The 16543-nt window shown below is 45.5% G+C and overlaps 1 protein-coding gene across 31 annotated transcripts in view; it reads right to left on the reverse strand.

Moving 5' to 3' along the window:
• Positions 1–16543, reverse strand: part of Kcnma1 (potassium calcium-activated channel subfamily M alpha 1) — a 757466-nt gene that overhangs the window by 87916 nt on the left and 653007 nt on the right. For all 31 annotated transcript variants that reach the window (XM_004657971.3, XM_004657965.3, XM_004657975.2 and 28 more), the window contains one exon: positions 8327–8420. In XM_004657971.3, coding sequence (XP_004658028.2) covers positions 8327–8420 — 94 coding nt within the window. The remainder of the gene's footprint in view (positions 1–8326; positions 8421–16543) is intronic.

A 16543-nucleotide genomic window follows, 5' to 3' on the forward strand; every position in this document is an offset into this window, starting at 1 on the left:
TCTCTGAAATAAATGAAAACAAATAAAAAAAAACCCTAAAAACGTAAGGCCTTGGGTGTGGGCCCTAATACAACTAGTAACCTTATATAAAGAAGAAAGTTGGACCCCGACATGTCCAGAGTGAAGGTCGCATATAGTCACAGGGAGCATGCAAGAGGATTGTATGACAAGGAGAGAGGCCTGACAAGATCCTTTCATGCAAAGGAATCGACCCCTGACCTTGGACTTTCAACTCCTAGTTCTGGAAGCACAAGGTCTGCAGTACTTTGTTATTGCACGTCTAGCAAATTCGCACAACAGCCCACCGCGAGGAAAAGAGCAGGTACCACATAAGGCAGCCCTCAGCTGACCCTAGCGGTCCTTCTTGAACATCAATCAGGTCTTTCCCGTTACAGGGATGCTGCTACCATCTTAGGAATGGATGGGAATACACCAGAAGCGTATCATATCGTCTTTAGGGAGTGCTAGCAAATGCCTCTCCCTGCTACATCACACCCCCAATCCCCAGCACACGCATGCATAATTACATCTCTCCTCTGCCTGAGCAGTAACTTCCCCTTCTCTTACACCTGCATTGGGGTATAATCCCCATGGCTACCTAGCCCAAAGAAAAGAGGAATCCTGCAGCTGGAGAGATGGCTTAGCGGTTAAGTTCTTGCCTGTGAAGCCTAAGGACCCCAGTTTGAGGCTCGATTCCCCAGGTCCCATGTTAGCCAGATGCACAAGGGGGCACGCATCTGGAGTTCATTTGCAGTGGCTGGAGGCCCTGGCGCGCCCATTCTCTCTCTCACTATCTATCTGCCCTTTTCTCTCTCTGTCGCTCTCAAATAAATAAATAAAAATAAAATATTTAAAAAAAGAAAAAAGGAATCCTGGACCCTTGGCTTGACTGACACTTGGTCAGCTGAAGAGAGTTGCTATTTTATTTAATTGTTTGTTCATTTATTTATTTATGAGAGAGGTAGGTAGAGAGAATGGGCACTAGAGCCTGTAGACACTGCAAACAAACTTCACACGCATGTGCCACCTTGTGCATCTGGCTTACCTGGGTTCAGGGGAATCAAATCAGAGTCCTTAGGCCTTGCAAGCAACAGCCTTAACCACTAAGCCATCCCTCCAGCCCGAGAGTTGTCCTCTAAATGGTATGTTTGGGAACTGACAGCAGTGAAGGCAGGAGACTTGTCTATTTAGGTTAGAGTTAGGGTTAATGATAATAACATGGTGATCAAAAGCTCTGACCTCAGAGCCAAAAACATGTATCTTTAAGTCTTGGCTTGCCTGCTACTTGCCAAATTGTGCTCTGCCTCAGTTTCTTCATCTGTAATGTGGGGATGTCAGGTGTCATCACGACTCAATTGGAGGATTATACAAGCAAAGACACAGTGTGCCCGTGGTATGGAACACGTCAGATCATGCCTTCAGTGGGCAATAGTCCTGGTCTTTACTGTTGGCCTAGGACTCATTTCTGTATGTGTGGCTCTTATGTGCTCAAAGGAAGATGATAAGTGAGGAGGTTCAATCACGAAGACACGGGGTTAGTCCCATACCTCTACTGCTGTTGCTTCAGAGACACGGAGCGGCCATGTGTCAAAACCTTGCCTTCGCTATGCTAAAACATCTCCCTGCATTTTATGATTTGCCCACGGTGATAACAGCGTTGGGTAGTTCCAGGGATTATCAGTCCATGTGTACAGATGGGCAAAAACAGGGAGCAGCAGGACTTGGGCAGACAGCCTGGGAGTGGTGGAACCGTCTTTGAACAGGGAGTCCAACTGACCAAAAGCTCGTCCTGCTGGGCCCTACCCGAGCTGCCGGTGGTGGCCGTATTGTTTTCCCTGCTCCCTGGCAGCCTACGCCACATGCTCACAGCTGCCAAGAGGCAAAATAGCATCACGGGCCTGTATGAAGTGCCTAGCTCGTGTGAGGGCCCAGTAGAAAACTACCCTGTGAGCTTTCAGTAGGATACTATGCTGAGAAGTGGCTCAAGAGCCAGCTAAGGCTGTGTGGGTTGTGTGTGCCGTATATCTGAATATTGGCTGAGGAACACCCACTGTTTATAACAACAGAGAAGCCCCAGCAGGCTACATTTTTTTAAAAAATATTTGTGTTGTTCGCATCTCAGCTCACACCTCCAATGACCACAGTTAGATATTAAGCATGACTGACTTCCGGGAAAGAACAAAAGATCCTTGTTTTGAGGGGTTGAAGAGCAAGGACTCTCACCACTCACCATCAGTTAATCTCAGGAAGCAAGCTAGATGGCCTGCTGCAGTGGGCCTTCAAGACAGTGGCCCAGAGATAAGCCTCAAATTCCTTTTTTAGCAAACCTGCTATGAGGAGGCCCTGTTATATTTTAAAGAGCAGAGCTCCCCTTGCAGGCAAATAAATACAGCAAATCCCACTCGGCTGTGTGGTGCTGAGTTCAATGTTGGACTTTAGAAAGTCACGTTAGAACAAGGAGCTACACTTATGGAAGGAGAAACTCGTGAGATGGTTTCAGAATTGTGTCCTTTTCCCTGAGTGATTTCTGGAACTCCCTCAAGGTGGAGGTCGACTCAACCCTACTGAAGAGGTTCCCTAGCAATGAGAAGCTTTAAGAAGAGATGAGCACTGCGAGCTTTCCATCCAAGCAGGGTGCACCAGAGAACCGGGGAGTATCAGGGAACAACAGGATGCCCCTACATCTTTGAGTTGGATGGTCAAGGGGGTCGGGCTGTACAGGCACAGGGGGCTGGATTGGGTTTCAGGATGTCAGCTCAGAATGGCTCATATTTGGGTGTTAGCAACCAATAGTGATTCTATAAAAGGTTCTGCCCTATTCTTGGGTACCTTTGGATTCTAGGAAAATACTATTTCCTATTGCATTGCAAGGACTTTTTGATTTTTGACACCTGCCAGAATCCTTCAACTCTGTGTCTATGCTCCTGATGACAACCTTGGTCCCTGAGACACATCTATGTACCTCCCCGCCCCCATCTCCCACCAGATGGCCATCTGTAGAGTCTCCTCGACACAACAGTCAGGACAGGCTCTTAGCCACCCTGGACAAACAAGGGTCTAAATGCATTCTGTTTCTCGCTTCCTTCCATCTAATACATTGTCACTTGTTAGGCATCGACATCCACAGAGGAAGACAGAAATCACTACCCGCATGCTGAGGAGACAGCTGGCGAGAACTGACATGGTCTTCAGTTCTGCAACATGCTTTGGAAACAAGATAATGACTGTTGAGCGCAAACTTGTACAGGGACCAGTGTCAAGTCCTCCCCAGCTTGGGTATCATGACATCCATGATTCCTTTCTTCTCTGATACCATGGGCGACTGTCACATACTATTAGTTTGTGCATTAGAAGGCAAATTTACTTGGCTTAGCTGTCCCTGCTTTCCTAGTTTTCCTGCCCAGTGGAAGAACTGTAAGGGTGGCATTTTTGTCCCCAACTCTGACTTGGCTCCAGGCCATTTGGCCATTTCCTATCACTAGACTATGTCACAATGGCAAGGTCTGATGTGAGAAGTCCTAACAAAAGATCCCCATGAAAGGTATGGGTCAAAAAGAGAAGGAATGAGACGTAACAAGCAGATGAGTTTATTTCTCCTAATGATCAGTCAGTGCCCAAGAGGATAATCGGTTTCCCTCAAATCATATTTTCTCCTCAGACTCGGGGAACAAAGGTCCAATATTTTCTGAGTGTCATGACATGAAGCTCTCCTCAAAGTGTTCGATTTCTCTGTTTTGGGTGCCATCAATTACCTGTGCTGGGCCAACTAAGAACTATCTCTTTGTGAAAATTGTTTAGCTGACATATCTTACATCATTTCTCATGGTCTCTTCATCTCTGCCTTACTGCAAGACTCAGAACTGATGTCACAAATGCTGTGTGTCCTCTTGGGAAAACTGTCTAGCCCAGGCTTGATCAACAGTTCTACAGCAAGTTCTGATTAGCTTGGTACTCAAACAATCCTGACAGAAGCTGGGGTCAAGCGGGTTCTCTCTGTCTTCTCTCTGCATTCATGGTCTCAGAAAGGCCCTGATTTGGGGGGTGGGGGGCGTATTCTAAACCCATCCTTCCATCACCACTAACAAACCTCCAAAACCAAGTCAGGACACTCCTTCCTGAAACGCCTAGAAAGATCCCCTAGCACCCAGCATAGGCAAGAACCCCCATGAGTGGGGGACAAAAATATGCCCTTATTTTACCTCCAGATATGTCACTCCCAGGTCCCCTCACTCCTGACTGCCCCTGCTACTTCCTTAATGCTTTTTTTAAAAAAAATATTGCTTTGTGTGTGTGCATGCCCATGCATGTATGCATGTTTGTGCAGATGTGTACATGCCACAACATGTGTGGGCAAATCAGAGAACAATGTCTGGGTTGCCGCTCGCCTGTCCACGTCCGCGCAGGCAGGCTCTCTCGCTCTGGCTTCTCAGTCTGCTGTTCCGTGCTGTGCTCCTCACACGCAGCTGGGAAATGCTCCTTTCTCTGCCTCTCACTTTGGGGTCAGTGTCAGCCCACTACAGCTTCAAGCTTTTTAATGTGGCGCCTGGAGATCAAACTTTGGTACACCAGCTTGAGCAGCAAGTGTTTTATCCACTGAGCCATCTCCCCAGCAACACCCCCACCAACTTCCTTTTCTTGAGACTCATGTCACTCAGGTTAGCCTGCAACTCCCTGTAGAGCTGAGGATGACCTTGGACTTCTGACCCTCTTACTTCTACCTGTCGAGTGCTGCTATTACAGGCGAGTGCTATCAACCCCAGCTTAGGCAGTGCTGGAGAGCAAACACTTCTGGCTTGGTTTTGCTTTCCTAATCTTGCTAGAGAGCTTTCATCAAATGGGGATCGGGAGGCCCTAAATGATGAACCATTGACCGAGCTATTTAGGGACAAAATGTCTTGCCTTCCAGGGCATTAAACTAAGAAAAGACATGGCTACCCAGCCATGCAGAGTACCATTTCAGTAGAGAAGGGGAACTGGGTAGCAAGGACTTGGTGATTTGGGTGGAAAGCTAGGAGAAGCTCCTTAACTAGCTTCATGACAAGTGACCACCAGAGAAGCGAGGTAATGGGCAGGTAGAGTGAGGGGTTTGGAGACCTCCATGGCTCACTCTTTAGGGGGGCCAAAGGTTATCCTTCATTACCCAGCTGTCCTCAGCTTGCAACACAGATATTGTCATTGTCTCTGGCTGGCTGTGGGACTTGTTTTCTGTCAGGCTAACAACAACAACAACAACAACAACAAAAAAAAAACCTAATAAAACAAAGATACTACCTCCATATCCTGACACACGAAACAAGGCTGTTCACCTAATGACCATGCAGAGGATGAGGAAACCCTCAAACACTAGAGTGAGCCTGATTCCAGAACAAAGGGGAGGCAGGACCATTAGGGGAGCGTCCCCTCAGCATTTTATGCTGGCAGATGATTTGGAAGGAACCCTCTCGCAGGAGCCTGTTTTATTTGCAGATGCTCCAGTGGTAAATTACGGAGCATCTTGGCCCATTCTAGGCTCTCAGTTTCTCTTGGAGCTGTTCCTATCACCACCCATAGGCCACTAAAACCTGCCCACACTCAGAATGATTGATTTGGCTCTAACAGCAAGCCACAAACTCAATGTTGGAAAAACCACTTCCAACAAGTCATTAGCTTTCTTTATGGACCTTTCAGGTCACATACAATAGGACCTGGGAGCCCTATCTTCTGAAGAGTAGTGAGGGGATGTTGGAAGAAATGGAGGTGGTGGTGGATAGAGTAGCTGGAAGGAGCTGGGTGCCCACCAGCAGGAGGCATCAGTAAAAATAGGCTTTGACTGCCTCGCTGACAGTGTTAGATATTCAAACGGCCTTTAAAAGTCCATTAGACTGGGTTCTTCATTCCTAATGCAGATGTTAAAAAAAAAAATGGAGAGGACTCAGTGAGGCCTTATCATTCTTTCTCCGACATTAGATAGAGACTGGAAAGCACGTTGGAGATAGAAAAGTCCCTCGTCAAGAAGGAAGGCCTCATCTGCCCTCACTTGCATGGGATGGCTGGTCCCAGCTGACTGTGCCCGAGACCGTGGCAGGCAGGCAGGATAAAGCATCCATCCGGTGACTGTAGCCACGGTAGCAGCAGCAGCTTAAGAAGCCAGAGTTCTGAAGCTTGGCAACTTTCGGCTCCACCACCTGACCCCCGTTTAGCAATTCTGATGTACCACGGAGCAGACAGCTCTGGCCCGGGATGACTGTCTCCCTCAGTCCCTCTCCGGCAGGCAATGAAAGCAAGATCTACTTTGAAAATCCTCCCCCATCATGCAAACTGACATGGGCATGCTTTTCAAAAACCCACAGCCAATCTGTTGATCATTACTTATTTACAAAGGCCTTCGGGCAGAAAGTCCTGTAAAAACCATACTTGATACGGTATACACTAGCTTTTTCTGCTTGTGGAAAAAAAAAGTCCCCCCCAAGGCTACCTCAAACCATCACTTTCTATTGCACATAAAATGTAGCGTGTAACACTAAAGTATTTAATATATATGGTATAATATATCTACAGGAAAGGCATTTGTGTACAACTATGTTACCCTGGATTTGGTAATTTGATGTTTTGCTGAAGGCTACGACTTAAAAAAGCCTCCACCTCGTACAGGAGACCTGTCATCTTAGTACCCAAGAGCCAACAGAATAAAGAAGTACCCTTAAGCAGCAAAACTTTGACACAGCTTTGAAGCATATGAAAACAGTGTAACTCCTCAGAATTATTATTACTCGAGATCAAAGCAAGGAGCCATACTTTACATAGCAAACAGGGGCAGGGAATTTGGCTCCAAAGGTTTCAAGAGTTTTTTTTTTTTTTTTTTTCAGGCTTCTCTTTTTATTTATTTATTTGCTTCTCTAAATTTAAGCAAAAGAAAAGCACCTGGTTTTGATCCCCCACCCTCCTCCTCTAAATGGAGAAAACTATTAGCATTAGATAAGCCAATTACCTACAGGTGAGTCAATAGGAAGCAAATGCTGGCATGACAACTGGTGTCGTAAAACTGAGCAGCTTGGCAGTTGGTGCTTTTTATTCCTCCCAGTAAACTGTAAACAAGCTTATAAATCAGCAGAGCCCTCCAGCAAGGCTGAGCAGGGTGTGGGCAGAGAACTCTTAAAGGAGGCCTTTCACAGGCCTGGATAGGCACAGCGGAAGGAGACAGGAATGGGTGGATCAGCCAGGGAGGGACCACTGAGGAAGGATAACCCTTTGCCTGTGTCCCATTCAGTGAACACAGGGGAGTCATGATGGAGAAGTAGGGAATGGAGATCACCTCCACTGTGTTTCAATAACCAAAGGGGGTGGGGAGTCAAAGTCATGAAAGAGGAGAGTAACGGGCGAAGTGGCAGGTCCTTCCACAGTGGGGACCACTCAAGGCGAGCAATGCAAACCTCAGATCATTCCTTTTCATGGAAGTACTGGGGAGTTAGAAGGTCAGAGAAGATAGGTGCTGGGATTGGGAGACAAAGAAACAAAAAGGGGAGGTGAGAAGAACTGGCTGAGAATAGAAACGTGGAGAACACTTGAAATTTCGTTTCATCTGCAATTTCCTAGATGATGCCGAAGTCCATAAGGAAGGAGGGGAGGGGAAGAGGGAGAGACGGAGGGAGGAAGGAGGAAGGAAGGGAAAGAAGGGATGGGAAGGGAAGGGAGGAAGGGAAGAAGGGAGGAAGGAAGGAAGAAAAGAAGGAAGGAAGAAAAGGAAGGAAGGGCAAAAGCACACTGCAATTCATAATCAATATTGCTGTGAGCCTGAGCAGAACTGGATTACTTTTGAACTTTGCTTTGGCAAGTCCACAGATTATTAGACATTTTTTTTTATCAGTCAAAATCAATTAACAGAAATTTGATTTCCATCGACAGGATAAAAGGAAGGTAATCTTCAGGTTCATTTTTGATTGCGATGATACATCTCACATATGGCCTTAAGTACAGAAAACAGTCCTCGGAGAGACTCTAGCAGAAAGAGACTTGCCGCAGGCAAACTAACCACAGAGCTCCTCTGATTGGTTCCCTGCGTCATTAGTGCCAGTGCCGTTTAGGAACTACACACAGTCGGGACATGGTGACAGCTAAGACTTTAAAGCTATGTATTTTTCAAACTCTTTTCCATGACAGCATTTTTTCAGCTCTATCATTAACTGCTGACAAGCTGACAGAATAAATACTCTAACGATCTTGCTCCCCCCTCCCCCACCAGCACCACTGCACTTGCTGGGAAAGAAGGCTCGGGCCTGAGCAGGGCCAGGGAGGCTGCGGAGGGGACCCCACAGAGGGCAGACAAGACCGGCACCTGGACCGTGCTTACCTCATCAGCTTCGGGGAGGAGTTGGGTGAATTCCTCATGCCCCCGTTGCGTTGTTTTTTTTTGGGTGACAGTGTTGATGGCTGCTCATCTTCAACTGGAAATACAGGCAGCTTCGTGAGATTATGAACAGTTTGAGGGCAGACTGTGAGACACAGGCAAGATATCAAAAGACACACACTCAAGGCTCAGTCACGCACGAGGACGTCAGGGCTGTCTCTTAGGGCCCAATGACAGAGACCAAATAAACGTGTTAGTCAGAGAGGCTAGCTCCAGCCCTTGATCATGCACCTTGAACAGACCAGCACAGTCTGTGAACACCCTGCCATGAGAGAAACAAGAAATCGTGATTTATCTGCATACATATGTGTATATGTATAGATATATACACATGGATAGGAACAGTCATTATTCCCCCGGACTTAATTTTGGTTACTTTGCTTGGCTGGAAAAATCGAGTTTTCTTGTAACCAAAATCAGATCAAAAGCTGTGTTTGAAATAGAAACAGCCAGCCTGCTGCTTCTCCGGATGAACCACCTTAAACTGGTTCCTGACCCTTGCCCACCACAGCAAGAGCCTGGACGAGAGGCAGGGACTCCAGGCCCCCAGCCGCCTGTATTTCCGCCAGTCAGGGCTGAAACACTGGCGCCCGTGGGCACAGGAATCCTCTGTCCAGCTCAGCTCTCATCCCTGGAGCTGTCAACAGGGAAGATATGTGGGGCTGTGCAAATGGCGGCGGGGAGTCCTGCCTTAACTGGTTAAGACAGGACGACAGGGCTGGGGAGGAGTGCTAGAATGAGGGAGGAAGTTGCCCATGGTGCAGGTGGGGGTGGGGATGGAGGGCAGCGGAGGGGATAGGAAACCAAAGGCTGTTTTCCAAATGTCTAAACCACACAGATCACTGAGCAATGGAAGGTCTCACTCACGGACAACACGGTGCACTCTGCTGCTCTCGCCCACAGACACTCGCTAACAAGCTTTGGGGATGTTCTCAGCCCTGCACCACGCCTCTTTTTTCTTTTCTTTTCTTTCTTTTTTTCTTTCTTTCTTTTTTTTTTTTAAGAGAACTGCTTAATAATTAGCAGATGTGTAGCCAGCCTGTCACCCAAGGGTATGAGTGGCAATCTTCTAGTCTTGCACCCCCCCCCGACCCCCCCGTCCCCACAGGCCAGGCTATTGCTGGAGTGTCAGCAGGAAATAAATAGGATCCTCAGAGTCTTAAGAGTTGACTGTCACACAGACTAGAAGGAAACACCCCTGAAACTCAGAATGCACAAAAGTCACCTTAGAGCTACGAAGAGAAGTATTAGTAGTTTAGTAGTGGCAACTTCAATAGGAGCTTGACATATGTTAATCGTGAGTGAGTCTTAGATGTGGCAGAAAACGCCACTTTGGTTCTTTGATATTATCCAGGAAGACCTATGCCAGAGCATGCATCATAGAGCTCTGAAAACCCTAAGTAAATTTAGGAGGTTAAGACAAATGCTTCCAAAGGGATTAGAACAATCCCAACCACCTTCCTAATTTACCTCACTTACATTTCTTACACACCCATATTTTACTGGACAGTCTGGGGTTCACTCATCCTGGCTAAGCCAGAGACAGGGGAGAGGGACAGCAGAAGATTTCAGGGCGAGACAGCACCTGCAAATGCTCCCAGCCCCTTTCCTCTCCACCGGCTCCCTCCTGCGACATTCCCCACCCCAGGCTCCACTTAGCCTGAGACCCTATCAGTCACAGTGCTCTAGGCTGAGACTGGGTGGCCGGGAGGGTATCGCATCTTATCAGAAATGAGTATCCACAGCAAATCACACAGAGACTAAACAGCACTTAAAAGATTAAAGGAAATAAATACAAGCCACATAAATGGTACTGAAAAAAAAAATCACTTAGAGTTGATATGCATCTCTCAGCAAGCAAGCAGGCACTCTGAGCTTGACCTAAATTCATCTTCCTTTCATAGGACAAGGGGGCAGGGCATCCGAAGCAATGGTGAGGCAAAGTGTGAGCGTGTGTTGTGCTCACACTCATGCCTAGATATACGTGTGTGCTTTCCCAGTTTAGGGTGGAGTAGACAGACTCACACTGACTCTATCCATAACATAAGGTCACTTTTTAATATGGCTCACTTGGGATTGCTGCGTTGGATACAGGGTGAGCTAGACTTAGCTGTATAGCATGCTAGACAACAACGTATGTGTTTATGTGTGTGCACAGGAGTAAGTCTACTGAGGGTGCAAGTTCTCTTCTTCTTACAGGTCGTCTTAAGCTCAACATCCAAGAAAGGCTGCTATCTAACCTTGTCTGTAACGGTTAGCTTTATTCCAGCCACTAGACGTTACATGGCTGTGGTGAACTATGGAATGACTCTGTTAGCTAAGACTGGACTGACATCAGCTTCACTGGCATTTCTGCTAGAGTCTTTGCTTAACTCTTGCTTCCTTGTTAGCACAGGATGGGGTCTACAATAAAGCATCCTCTTTGATTAAGTACCTGGGGTCCTCACTGCTAGTCTCTGGTTTGCTGATACGGATCTTCAGATCTGCAAGTTAATGTGTGTTAGCTAGCTCTGGGGAGACACCTCATTTTGGTAGTAACATTATGCCTCCTTTTATGCAAGGAAACCATTTATTTTCATTGCAACTCTGAGAGCTCATCCATCACAATCATAGCACATTTAAACTGGGATTTGTTCTTTTCAATGAAACTGTGTTCAAAGCTTTCCTCCTGCACTCAGGGCCTGGAAATCTATTCCCTGAAGAGCTGGGGAAAATGTCTTCAGCTTAAATATATGAACACTGTGTAATGGAGAATATTACATATGGCTTAGGTCTCACAAGAGAGGCAGGGATAAATTCTTTTTCATAAGTAGGATATAAAACATATTTAATTATTATCCTTTATATGGATTCTATCAATTTCTGTGTATTTAACGTAAGCAGATCTAGAAAAACTTTTAGCTAAGCTATAAAGTATAATTTTCATTTCATGGCTTCTGTGACTGCATGAGAGGAATAAAAATGGAATTAAAAGACATGACTTAAATTTACTCACTTTCACTAAAACGACAAATGTGTTCAGGTAATATTAGGACCACTACCTCAAGACCATGATCACTTATGGGCTTAGATTTCACCTACTTTTGGGCTAATTACCACTCGAATATTTTCACTTGCCTCGTGTGGAGAATGCAACATGGAGGCATGATCCTTTAAAGGAACCTGACTTATCAGCTGCTTTAAAACGCAAACAAGTTCAGGAATCTAATGTGGAATTTTTATAGAAGCCAAACCCCATCCAGTCTCCAAGTACTCATAAAATTCAAGGGCTTGTTTTTGCACATCCCTAAGTATAACAGTTAATGTTCTGTTGTAACTTCCCCGCACTCCCTTGTCTAATAGGCCCCGAATCTAACAGTTTTACAGTTTGGGAAGACTCGGCACTAGAAAAATGTCAGGCAAATCTAATGAGGCTTCAGATCCCCTGGTTTGCGCTGGAGTTTAATTTAAACTCACAATGATGTTTTAACATGTTTGCTTATACTTGACTAAAGAGGGTTCATTATTCCAATGACATAACCTCCAGACAATGTTCTGGGAATTGATTTAAGATGTGGTGGTAATTCCAACAGCCTTAATGCAGAGTTGAACATCTGTAACAACATTTCACTCGACTTTTCATCAGCATTCTGTTTTCAAGCAAGATCCAGGCAACATCTTCCAGAAACACCGGCCAGCACTCTGGACTCACTTCAAAATGATCATATATATATATATATATATATATATATATATATATATATTTTTTTTTTTTTTTTTTTGCTAGCTTTTTTTTTTTTCCTTTCAAAGAAATCTCTGCCTTATGTCTGTCTCATCAGGCAGCCAGCACTGTACACTGTATGCCGGGGTTCACCCATGATTCTTTTATGGGTCCTTGAAGTGAAATGGGACAATGGTTACAAAGCTTTCCCAAATAATCAGAAACCTGTATGGGCTGAACTCAGCAGTCAGGGCCAGCCCCAGGCATTTCCCACTTCCCTGTCTCCCCTGTGAGATGAGGCCCTTTGAGACTTAAAGGTGAGTCTGTTGGCTGGAGTTAAAACATAGTTCAAAGCAAATAAACCCAGAAAAATAGTAAAAAGCAACAACCCATAAACATGAGTCAACCAGCTATCTCCGTTACGTTATTAATCACCGCATCTGGGGAGACCTGCATCTGCACACACTTAGCAGCAGACCATTAGTAACGTCATATTCACGCGGGAGACACTCACAGTGAGAGTCATGCAAAGTGGCTTGGACACCAAGGCGTTGAGCTAAAGGGGGGCTTCCTACTGATGTCTGCAGCAAGCAGCTAGTTTGAGAGTGGGGTCGTTTTAATGATTATTGCTTTTATGGGTATTTTTTTTTTTCTGTTTCAAATTGTGTTGCCCATCAAGCTAAATGCATGCTGAAATACACAGTTATCTGCCTCTCGTCCGCTGAGCTTAGTGTGTTAACGTGGGCCAAGGAGGGGAGACGCGCTGTGGTTAGCGCTGGCGGGGGTGGGGCCCAGAGCCCCTTCACCTGGCTCAGCCACAGGCTCAGCACTGAGAGTCGCCTTCTGGAACACAAATGGGTCTTTGTGATAGCGTGATCTAGCTTCCACCTTGACTGCCAAACAACAAGGAGAGAAGAAAATGGAAATTAATCCTTAGTGAGTTTTCACTACAGAAGTCCCAAACCAATTCTAACGTTGAATACAATCATCATTTTGAATTAAAGTGGAGGTTTCTCCCCTACACCTGAACTACAGAATCTTTCATTTAATTTTTTTTTTTTTTTTTTTTTTGCCCTGATGATTTTCTTAAATACTTTCTGTTGAGTTGTCATCCATGTAAGGAGAGGTAACGCCTGAAAATCCAGAAGAAACTCTCCATGCACAAAAATTTCCCAAAGTATATGAAGCTCCTCTTATTCCCCACTACAATACACAGGTGCAGAAAACTCAATAAAGCAGCAGGTCAAACCCATTATCTCCTGAAGGTTGCTAGATGGAGTCCTACTGAATAATTGTGTCATCTCAAGTCATTATCCGTCTGTGTTCAGCTATTGCTTTTCACCTCAGACTGCTGGCCTGGTTAGCCCTCTTGGTTGAAATATAGCTCCTTAATTTGCATCACCTAGAAAAATAAAATAAAATGACAGGAGAGAGCCCGGTGTACAGGCCTTGTGCACCGTCAGTGCAGGGCAAACACACGTGCTCGCCTCTGAAGGCTAGTGTACTAACACTCAGGGTGAAGAAGCTCAGGCACTGCATTAGCAGATCCTACCGTGTGGTTGTCAAACTCTTCCTCAAGACAAACCATGGAAGTTAGGGTAACATGGTCATTTTATACTGACTAATTCCCCATGGACAAAACTCTCTGGCTGACCTGAATTCTAACACAACCGCCTGCTTTTCCACCAGGAAGACTGGGCTTGTTAATGTTCAAGCTCTTGCCAGGTGGGCACAAGAGGGCCATCCCTAGAATGCAAGTACGTGGTTGGCATTGAAATTATAGAAGGATGCTTCATTCCTGGCTGCCTGCTACACGGGTAGGGCTGGCGATAGGGTGCAGAAGTTTCCTTAAGCAAAGATGGCAAAGGATGGTAAATAAGAGATGAATAAGGCACACAATCACATAATTGTCCTAAGGAGCACACAACTGTTGCTGCAAGATAGATCGATCCCATAGCTGGGAATGTCGTGAGCCCATCACTGAGGCTGAGCAGTTAAGCACGGCTAGAATCATGCAAGTCAGAACCAAGTTCTATGCCAAGAAGGAAGAGTAATGGGCAGCTCGGAGCTAGAGCAAAGGGGTCTTAAAGCTGGGGGTCTATTCAGAATGACAGTTTCCAGGCTGACAATCTCAGCATATTATATGTCACCAAGAGCACTTCACCGTAATAACAGCTATCCAAAAAGGTATTTTTGAAAGACCACTGCAAATATTAGTACATGAATAATGAAACAATCACACTGTCTCAAACATCATACAAAACTCTCTAAAACGGAACAGTCATATTTTCATATACATTACCCTGCTGGGTTATTTCACAAACTGTAGCTGAAAAATAGGGAATAGGCTTATTTAGAAAACCCAGAGAGTGTAGGTTATTAAAAGAAATCTGTCATTATGTAAAATGAAAACAGAAAAGGACTTGAAGTGGCAAGGGGACCTCCCCACCTCCATGGAGTGCTGGCAGGGTAGGGAAGTGAAGCTTGCTGGTTCTTTTCCATCTCTGGCTTTTGTGGTGCTAACAGGAGAATGGGGAGGGAGACTTGAAGGAACAATAGGTTTGGCAGAAGTTAATCATAGGGTATGTTTCTTGTTCTGTTCACTGCCTAGGAAACCTGAATTGTGTAAGTTTGAGTCCATCAACATAGAGTAATGAAGGAATTCAGCTCTTACATGCAAAAAATATGTTAACAGAATCCATGTGACCTGGAGTACAATGTTCTCTACATAAATACTATGGCCCTGAAGGCTCCTCTATAATCAAACTGGATGGATTCAATGTGCCTGCGGCTCGGGCTCCCAGGTGTTCCCACCCCCATCTACAACTCCAGGCCTTTGTCCTATTTGCATCCTGGTAGGAATGCAGTGTCATCAAAGGGCTCCCATATCTAGAACCTCAGCTCAAGTAGCCTCTCTGAACTATAATCACTTGCACAACACTCCGCCCTCCTCAGCATTTTGTAGAAAATTCCTTTTGGTGATTTGCTTGCCTTTGGCTCTTTTCTCTCTCATTTCTCAGAGCAGACTGCCTTTGTTGCCTCAAGGGCAAAGGAAAGAGTCTCAATTGGAGAACACTAGGTATTATCTTATTAGCAACGAGACAGAGATGAACAGTGGGGTTCTAGGAGGAAATACACTATTAAAATGAGAAATGCAAGAAAATCCCAGAAGCATTGCAAAGGAGTTTGGGGATTGGGTAGGTAGTAGCAGATGGAAGATTAGTTTTATCTGTTTGAAAGCCTGGTGAGGTGGTGCACGCCTTTAATCCCAGCACTCGGGAGGCAGAGGTAGGAGGATTGCCATGAGTTTGAGACCATCCTGAGACTACACAGTGAATTCCAGGTCAGCCTGGACTAGAGTGAAACCCTACCTTGAAAAACAAACAAACAAAGTTTAATAAAAATAATCCATCCCCAGCTGTTTCCTTCCCTCTCTACTCCCTACTCACTACATCAAGTAGATGGTCAAGATTTTCAGGCCAAAGGGAGACCTACTTCTATTCAGAGCACTCACATGTTTGTGGGGACATTTTAGGTACAAATGAAATCAGCCAGCTCTTAGCACCAACAACGGCCTTCTTGTATGCAGCCTACTCAATGTGATATAGGGTACATTTCTAACTGACTAGAGGAAAATATAAGATTTCCTAACACATTAAAAAGATGTTAGCTGAGCTTGGTGATTCAGTGTGTCTGTCCTCCCAGCACTTGAGAAGCTGAGGCACGAGACTCAATGAGTTTGAGGCCAAAATGAGTTACAAAGGGATAGCCTTTCTTCAAATAGAAAAGAAATGGGGCTGGAGAAATAGCTGAGAGGTTAAGTCAAACTCATGTTCCACTTTCAGATCCCACATGAGCCAGACACACAAAGGGGAGGCAAGCGTAAGGTCGCACATGCCCACTAGGTGGCATAAATGTCTAGAGCTCGATTTCAGTGGCTGAGGCCCTGGTGTGCCAATTCTCCCCCTCTCTCAACAACAACAAAACAAAAATGTAAAGAAAAAAATCCCAGTTTCAGTGGCTATACATAGAATTGCATGTGACCCTAGCCACTGACATTTGTTTACCAGTTCTCCTCAGCAGCTTTTCCTCTATGACAGTGTGGAGTGTTTGCAACAGAGGCCACATGGCCCACTATGCCTGAGGTATCAACTAGCTGACCCTTGGCAGAAAAACTGTGTTCATCCCTGTAATAATTTACTACAGCACAGACTGCTAGCTTTCTATTTCTCCAAAAGGACACTGTCTGATCCCACTGGCCAAGACAGGCAGACAGTAAGAGAAATGCAGAGTCTACTTGGAGTGTTCATATCTGGGGACTCAGGGGACAGACAGAGGTCATTTAGTGGTGCTAATGTCCCTCTGACCCAATTGACTATAAGCTCTGCTGGTGCCCCTCATGTTTTGAGGGATGAAGACAGGTGAGATTCACATTTTCCAACTTTAGCGAAGTCAGATAA

This window comes from Jaculus jaculus, chromosome 18, assembly GCF_020740685.1.
Source record: "Jaculus jaculus isolate mJacJac1 chromosome 18, mJacJac1.mat.Y.cur, whole genome shotgun sequence".
Classification (NCBI taxonomy): domain Eukaryota; kingdom Metazoa; phylum Chordata; class Mammalia; order Rodentia; family Dipodidae; genus Jaculus; species Jaculus jaculus.